The following is an 8,641-nucleotide window of genomic DNA, read 5'->3' on the forward strand; positions in this document are numbered from 1 at the left end:
CTCTGTGACAGGAAGCCAAGGGAGCAGGCAGTTTAGACTCACTCACTGGAGAGCCATTGGAAATGGGAATAAAACTTCTCCAGAATGATCAAACGTACTGATCAAAGGAGACTGCTGGCACACAGCACAAGCATGTCCACCTGTGTAGCCACTGTACGGCTGCCTTTAAGCAACAGCTGCCGAGTAGTTGCCACAGAGATGGGAAGGACCTGCAAAGACAGAAATGTTTACTATCTGGACCTTTACGGAAAAGTTTGTTGACTCCTGCCCTAGAATATAAAACTGGGCTCCATGTATTCAAATAAAGCGGCCTCCACCTGTAAAAAAAATTGTTTTACCTTTGTTGTATTAACCCCTTTGGGGGGCCAGTCCCCTCTCCCAGTCGTTGTATTTATTCCTGCAGTTCTGCGTGCTCAAAAGCAAAAATTCATGGGACAATAAGTAAGTTGTGAAGAGCACAGGGTAAGGATCAAACGCATTTGTTGTTGCTCTTATACATAACTCACTCATCTGGGGCTGACTGGAACCGCCGAGCTTTCAGTAAGCAGCAGGCGCTTAACCACTGTGCCACCAGGGCTCCTCTGCAAGGTGCGGTGCAGAGATTTAGCACAGCAGCCCTGGCCAAACTACCTGGATTTGAATTCTGGTGCTGCTTCTTACCAGCTGGCTGATCTTGGACAGGTTACTCAATCTACCTGGGTCTCACTTGCCCTGTCAGAAAAATGGGAGTGGTGATAATAATAGCACCTGACCTCCAAGGGCCCTTGAGAGTATTCAATGATGTGATGCATGTAAAACCCTTGGGAGAGTGTATGGCACACAGTCACACAGTAGGTGCCTAATAAATGTTAGCCATTAATTTTATTCTTTTGTGAGGATCACCTAGCCAGGACCTGTGCCAATCTCATGACAGCCACCAAAACACAGGAGTTTTTAAAAATAAGCTTCTTACACTCCCTGGGCCTCTGTGTCTCCCACTTCCAAAGGAGAAGAGAAATCCCAGCTTCCTCTGGGACTCCCTGACATCCCAGCTACCCAATTCTGGAGGCCAAGCTCTCTGCAGATGTACAAGCTCCATCACGAGAGGAAGGAAGAGGCGGAGAATTTAGGTTACTCTCTGCACAGTTCCTTCGACCAGCTGCTATTCAGCTCTCTATCTCTCGGTAACATTGTAAATGTTTCAGAAAATAGTTTATACTAAATATGTTCCTTCCTACCTCTCGTAAACAGTTACTCCCTCCTACCTAAACCCTAACCACTTACACCCATGGTAGTCCCAGTTAGCCACCCACACATCTGTGGAGGGAAAAAAATTTGTTCTGGCATGTGCACACTCATACACACACACACACACACACACTCCTCCCACTTCCACACACACATATGTTGTTGTTGTTGTTAGGTGCCGTCGAGTCGGTTCTGACTCATAGCGACCCTATGCGCAACAGAACGAAACACTGCCCAGTCCTGCACCATCCTTACAATCGTTATGTTTGAGCTCATTGTTGCAGCCACTGTGTCAATCAGGGTCTTCCTCTTTTCCACTGACCCTGTGCTTTGTCAAGCATGATGTCCTTCTCCAGGGACTGATCCCTCCTCGCAACATGTCCAAAGTATGTAAGATGCCATCTTGCCATCCTTGCTTCTAAGGAGCTTTCTGGCCGAACTTCTTCTAAGACAGATTTGTTCGTTCTTTTGGCAGCCCATGGTATATTCAATATTCTTCCCCAACACCACAATTCAAAGGTGTCAATTCTTCTTTGGCCTTCCTTATTCATTGTCCAGCTTTCACATGCGTATGATTTGACTGAAAAAACCATGGCTTGGATCAGGTGCACCTTAGTCTTCAAGGTGACATCTTTTCACTTCAACACTTTAAAGAGGTCCTTTGCAGCAGATTTGCCCAATGCAATGCATCTCTTGATTTCTTGACTGCTGCTTCCATGGCTGTTGATTGTGGATCCAAGTAAAATGGAATCCTTGACAACTTCAATCTTTTCTCTGTTTATCATGATGTTGCTCATTGGTCCAGTTGTGAAGATTTTCGTTTTCTTTGTTTTGAGGTGTAATCCATACTGAAGGCTGTGGTCTTCGATCTTCATTAGTAAGTGCTTCAAGTCCTCTTCACTTTCAGCAAGCGAGGCTGTGTCATCTGCATAACGCAGGTTGTTAATGAGTCTTCCTCCATTCCTGATGCCCCATTCTTCTTCATATAGCTCAGCTTCTCGTATTATCTGCTCAGCGTACAGATTGAATAGGTATGGTGAAAGAATACAATTCTGATGCACACCTTTCCTGACTTTAAACCAATCAGTATCCCCTTGTTCTGTCCAAACAACCGCTTCTTGATCTATGTAAAGGTTCCTCATGAGCACAATTAAGTGTTCTGGAATTCCCTTTCTTCTCAATGTTATCCATCATTTCTTATGAACCACATAGTCGAATGCCTTTGCATAGTCAATAAAACACAGGTAAACATCGTTCTGGTATTCTCTGCTTTCAACCAGGATCCATCTGACATCAGTAATGATATCCCTGGTTCCATGTCCCCTTCTGACACAGGCCTGAATTTCTGGAAGTTCCCTGTCGATATACTGCTGCAGCTGTTTTTGAATGATCTTCAGCAAAATTTTGCTTGTGTGTGATATTAATGATATTGTTCTATAATTTCCACATTCGGTTGGATCACCTTTCTTGGGTATAGGCATAAATATGGATCTCTTCCCGTCAGTTGGCCAGGAAGCTGTCTTCCATATTTCTTGGCATAGATGAGTGAGGACCTCCAGTGCTGCATCTGTTTGTTGAAACATCTCAATTGATATTCCCTCAGTTCCTGGAGCCTTGTTTTTCACCAATGCCTTCAGAGCAGCTTGGACTTCTTCCTTCAGTACCATCGGTTCCTGATCATATGCCACCTCTTGAAATGGTTGAACATCAACTAATTCTTTTTGGTATAAAGACTCTGTGTATTTCTTCCATCTTCTTTTGATGCTTCCTGCGTCATTTAATATTTTCCCCATGGAATCCTTCACTATTGCAACTCGAGGCTTGAATTTTTTCTTCAGTTCTTTCAGCTTGAGAAATGCCGAGCATGTTCTTCCCTTTTGGTTTTCTATCTCCAGCTCTTTGCACATGTCATCATAATACTTTACTTTGTCTTCTCGAGCCGCCCTTTGAAATCTTCTGTTCAGTTTTTTACTTCATCAATTCTTCCTTTTGCTTTAGCTGCTGGATGTTCAAGAGCAAGTTTCAGAGTCTCCTCTGACATCCATCTTGGTCTTTTCTTTCTTTCCTTTCTTTTGAACGACCTCTCGCTTTCTTCATGTTGTCCTTGATGTCATTCCACAACTCATCTGGTCTTCGGTCACCAGTGTTCAATGCATCAAATCTATCCTTCAGATGGTCTCTAAATTCAGGTGAGATGTACTCAAGATCATATTTTGGCTGTCGTGGACTTGCTGATTTTCTTCAGTTTCAGCTTGAACTTGCATATGAGCAATTGATGGTCTGTTCCACAGTTGGCCCCTGGCCTTGTTCTGACTGATGATATCGAGCTTTTCCATCGTCTCTTTCCACAGATGTAGTCAATTTGATTTGTGTGTTCCATCTGACGAGGTCCATGTGTATAGTCGCCGTTTATAAATACACTCACACACTTTCCCCCACATATTCACACACACACTCTCCTTACACATCCACACACACACCCCCATAAATACACCCACATACCTTCCCCCCACATATTCAAACATATACTCTTCTCCCGCATCCACACATACATAAAACCAAAACTCAAATCCGTTGTCCGTTGAGTAGATTCCAACTCATAGCAACCCTATAGGCACGGTAGAACTGCCCCATGGGTTTTCCAAGAAGCACCTGGTGGATTCGAACTGCCGACCTTTAGGTTAGCAGCCGAACTTTTAACCACTATACCACCAGGGTTTCCAACATACACATATACCCCCCATAAATACACTCACACACCTTACCCCCACGTATTCACACAGACTTCCCTCCCACTCAAACACACAGATACACCCCACAAACACACTCACACACGTATTCCCATAAACACACTCACACACATATGCTACCCCCACACTGTCCTTCCACATATACACACATCCAAATACACATATACCCCCAAACACACACACACACCTTCCTCCCACATATTCATATTTTTATGCAAATAACACACACCTTCTGCCTTTGTTTCTCAACCCCACCCTCCGCCGGTGAGGTATTTTTGAAAGTGCGCTGTGTTAATCTTTTTATAGCAACACGTAAAAAGAAATTGGCTTGGCGGTCTTATGAAAATACTCCTGGGAGGGAGGGCATGATTGGCAAAAAAATGTAGAACGTGAGTGTTATTTGCATAAAAATACACTATATACGCACATACACACAAGCACGTCTGACTCAACCCTTCTTCTATGGCCATTCTTACATGAACAGGGGAGTGTTCTACATGAACACTCATGGTCTGTGGAGCAGGACTCCTGCAGATCAGTAGGTCCCAGAAGAAGCCAATTAATTCTCCGGAGGTCACTGTTGCTCCTCAGTAGCTCCTAAACTAGCTTAAGATTTATCCCTCAATGGCCTGGCCATTATGCCTACAGCCCTGAGGCTGGATTTCAGAAGCTGGGTTGGGGCTCCTCACCCTCTTGGGGTGGAAAAGGGTGCTGTTGCCCTCCAGCTTCACAGAGCAAATCTGTCACCTATAGAAGCCATGAGAGGCAGCTCAGCCGAGGATGAACTCTGGAGCCAGACTGCCTGGGTTTAAATCCTTGGCTGTGCCATTTTCTCACTTTGGGACCTTAAACATGTCACTCCACCTCTCAGTGCTTCAGTTCTCTCATCTATAAGAAGTGTGAGTATGGTGGTGACAGAACCTACTCAGAAGACTGTTAGGAAGGTTAAATGAGCTGAGACTGGTCAAGTGATTACGTGGTATGGCCCTTGGTAAGTGTCACAGCGTGTTTGCTGCATGAAATAAGAGAAGGCCTCTCTCCCTGATCTCCTTCTCACCCTGAGGATTACTGCACAATTGGATGGGGGGGGCGGGGGGATTACAGGCTTTGCTTTGCCATCTTCTTAGAGGCAGCAACTGTCGCATCCCAGGAAAACAAATATCTTACTGAGCAGCTGACAAACCCAGGACTTGGCAGAGAATGAGAAGAGAAGGATTCTCTCGTCATGACGGATTCACGGCAGGGCCCAGAGCTGGGAGAGGTGGGTGCCTTGAGGGGGAGGAGGGTCACTGCCACCCAGGACAGTCACCACCCTTTGGCCAATCTGACCAATTTCTTGTTCACTGATTGGATCTATAGTCTTATATCTGGTAAGCACAGCCCCAGACACAAATCCCAGGTATTATTTCCAAAGGGTGACGCTGGTTCCTCTGGAGATCGTCACGCAAATCACAGGGGTCCTCGGTGGTTCCATTTGCTAAGATAATTATGGGTAGGGGTTCTACACCAAATCATTTAATAAGGGCAGCATAATTTGCTGCGCTGGGGCAAAGGCAAGTCAAAGCTGCAGGTGACCTGTACACCAATCCTCAGATTTCACCGCGCCTGCAGGTGGGCCCCCCTACTCCCACCCTCCCTCATCACTGCAAGTCTCTGGTCCTGGACAGACAGGGTTCCCTGCAGATGGAGGAGGAGTCTTCTGGCTGTGTTTCAGCCTTCTCTTAACTGGCACTTACAAACAAAATGGAAAACATCAACAGAACGAAACAAAAATAATCGTTTTCTTCCCTCAGGAACGACAAGGAAAAGTAACGTTCCAGAGAGACGTCTAAACAACCTAGATGGCCCTTTCCCCTCTGTCCCCAATGTTACATGGACTATGTTCTTCCCTGGCTGCACAGTTATGTTTCCTTCTATCTGAAACCTAATTACACTAAATACACGGCTCCTACAATTATGGGAATTTAAGCCAGAGAGAACGGGTTTAATTTTATTTTCCCAGATTCCTAGTTCATTTTTCAACAATAATGTCTGATTTTTAATTAGTTTGCGTGTTAGTATCTGAGCAAAATGGAAGGATGAAAGTATTAACTTTTATGAAATACTAAGTACTAAGTACAGTAGATAGACCATACCAGAGTAGCTGCTTTTTCACAGGCTAGTCATTTAATTCTCAATTATTATCTAAAAATGAGATTATACACCCCATTTTAGAGATTAAAAACTGAGGCTTGGCCCACAGAGGTTCAGTATCTTGCCTAAGGTCATGCAGTTGGCTCAACTCAGCCAAACTCAGCTCACTTGTTCCATCTCTGTCTGTCTTCTCTGTTTCCCCTTCTCTCTCTTATGCTCACCATATCAGATTACAGCAATACTATCACAGATCTGAGTCAGGGGCTTCTCCAGGAAGGCTCGACCACTCAAGGTCACGTATCTTTGGACTAGTCCCTGCCTTCCATTAGGCTTCAGTTTTACACATATATAAAACAAGAGTTCTAAGAAGCTCCTTCAGGCCCCTTAGGGTGCTAACATTCCGAAATTTCAGCAGCAGTCCCGGTAGAATTTTAAGCCTCTTTCTCTAGTCTATATCTTAGCTGCCCTCTTCGTACATCTTCCACCGTCAACCTTGTCTCAAAGGGCCTCCTTGGCATTAACAAAGCCATATCCTTCAAGAGCTCAGGGGTCCCGAGAATCTGGCCAAGGATAAGCACGTTCTTCAGTCAACTGAACTCGGAAGGAAAAGTGATTCTCAAATCTGTGAATGGGGCAGAGATGGGAGCTGAGAAGGATTTTCACACCCAGGTCCCAATTATGAACCAATGTCCAGGTCACACTACTGGCCACCACTCTCCCTCGGCCACATCACCAGACTGGGCCAAATAACTTAAACATTACCTCTTCAGGAACCTTCCCGTGGGGCCCCTCCCCTGTGTCCAGGTAGCTCCCTCCTCACACCTTCCAGGTAGCATGCACTACAAAAACCCAGTGCCATCGAGTCGATTCCGACTCCGACTCGTAGCGACTCTCTCTCTATATATATGTTTTATATATATAGCATGCACCTTACAGTATTAAAATGTGTTTAACCAACCTCCCCTGGCCAAGAGCAGGGACTGTGTCTCATTCATATTGTATTTCTAGCACTTAGCACCATACTTGGCTCACAAAAACTACCCAATGAATGACCAAACCACCTGGCCAGACACCTCCAGGCAGGGGGCCTCGTCCACCTTGCAATATTCTGCCGTGCCCCACCAAGTGTTCTGCCCAGCAAAGCAGGCAGCCTTCACACCCAAGCCTTCAGATGAATTGGCTATCTGTCCGCTGAGAAGGTCAGAGGAGCAGAGACTTTGCAGTTCTCAAGACCTTACGGGAATTTCTGTCTTGTCCTGTCTGCCAACATCCACAGGGCAAAAGCTGCCCTTTGGCTCCAAGAATACAAGCTACATGCCACCAACTGACAAGTGAGAGGCCAGTTGGTCAGCTGTTTGTCCATTTACTCAAAGCTGGATGCCTGCTTGCACTGTTCCTATCACTGAATGGAGGGATCCTTCTGACTGATCTGCCTGGGCGTGAAGGCAGTCTGAGGACCCAGTCTCTGGAACCGGAAGCCTCTCTGAAGGATGACTGGACTGCCTTGCCTGGCTTGACGACTTGCATCATCCGTTTATCAGCTCTCTGTTATAAGACCCCAGACTCCTGTCCATCCAGATCCCAACCCCAGAATGGAAATGATAGCAGGAGCCCTTGCTTTGGAATTGGGGTCAACAGCAGAGTTGGGGAAAAGAGGCTATTAGCAAATCAAAAGGAAGAAAACAGAGGAAAGAAAACCCTCCTGGCAAATTAAAGTGCTATGTTTTCTTTTTACAAATCCAATTATATGGAAAGCTGCTTTTAAATTAAAAAAAAACTCTTGTTACGAAGTATCCCAGAGACCCTTCATATAGATAAAACCTTTCTGATCACATTTTTTTCCATTACAAGTTGAATAATAGGCAAAGCATGGTAATTTCTCTTTAACTCCTCCACTTTTCATGCCCACACCAACACACTGGGTTATAACAATGTTCTTAGTCTATCTTTGTCTCAGACATTCTCAGTATGTTGGCTAAGGCACTGTCCTTAGATATTCCTTTTTCTGTTCGCTCGCCTTTGCAGAAAAACACAACCTCACCTACAGAACCCACTTTCCTGCCCCAGCCCTCTCTCCCTCTCTCTCTCTCTGTGCATAGACACAGACTCTCACACAGAGAAGCACTATATATGCAAATAAACGTATATTCTCCCCTTTTAATTCAACACTAATCCAGTTACCCAATTTCCTCTCCGTCTTTCCAGACCGGTCCACACAGTGAAGTCCGAGTGAGATACTTACCACCAAAGCCGGTGGGAAACTTCATGAAGTGAGAATAATTTCCATACATGTTTACTCTTCAGTTCATATTTCTCTCTTGTCTGTCTTCTAAATATCACAGCTTCTCCCCGCTCCCAGGCAAAGCTGGACTCTCTTCAACTTGGGCTAACAAGAGTGGTCATCGCTTCCTAGCAGCCCCAGGAACAGAGGCTGGGCCAGCCCTCTGGGATTAGTCAGGAATCTGCCTCTAGATCTGAGAGTCCACATAGTGCGTTCGAGACGGCTGTGGCAGCAGCAGCTGGTGCCTGTC

General features: G+C 45.4%; 1 protein-coding gene across 1 annotated transcript in view; it reads right to left on the reverse strand.

Moving 5' to 3' along the window:
* Nucleotides 1-8,401, reverse strand: part of RXRG (retinoid X receptor gamma) — a 76,599-nt gene extending 68,198 nt beyond the window's left edge. The window contains exon 1 of the mRNA XM_010594928.2: nucleotides 8,353-8,401. Coding sequence (XP_010593230.1) covers nucleotides 8,353-8,401 — 49 coding nt within the window. The remainder of the gene's footprint in view (nucleotides 1-8,352) is intronic.
* Between the last annotated feature and the right edge of the window lie 240 nt (nucleotides 8,402-8,641).

Source organism: Loxodonta africana, chromosome 3, assembly GCF_030014295.1.
Source record: "Loxodonta africana isolate mLoxAfr1 chromosome 3, mLoxAfr1.hap2, whole genome shotgun sequence".
Lineage (NCBI taxonomy): Eukaryota > Metazoa > Chordata > Mammalia > Proboscidea > Elephantidae > Loxodonta > Loxodonta africana.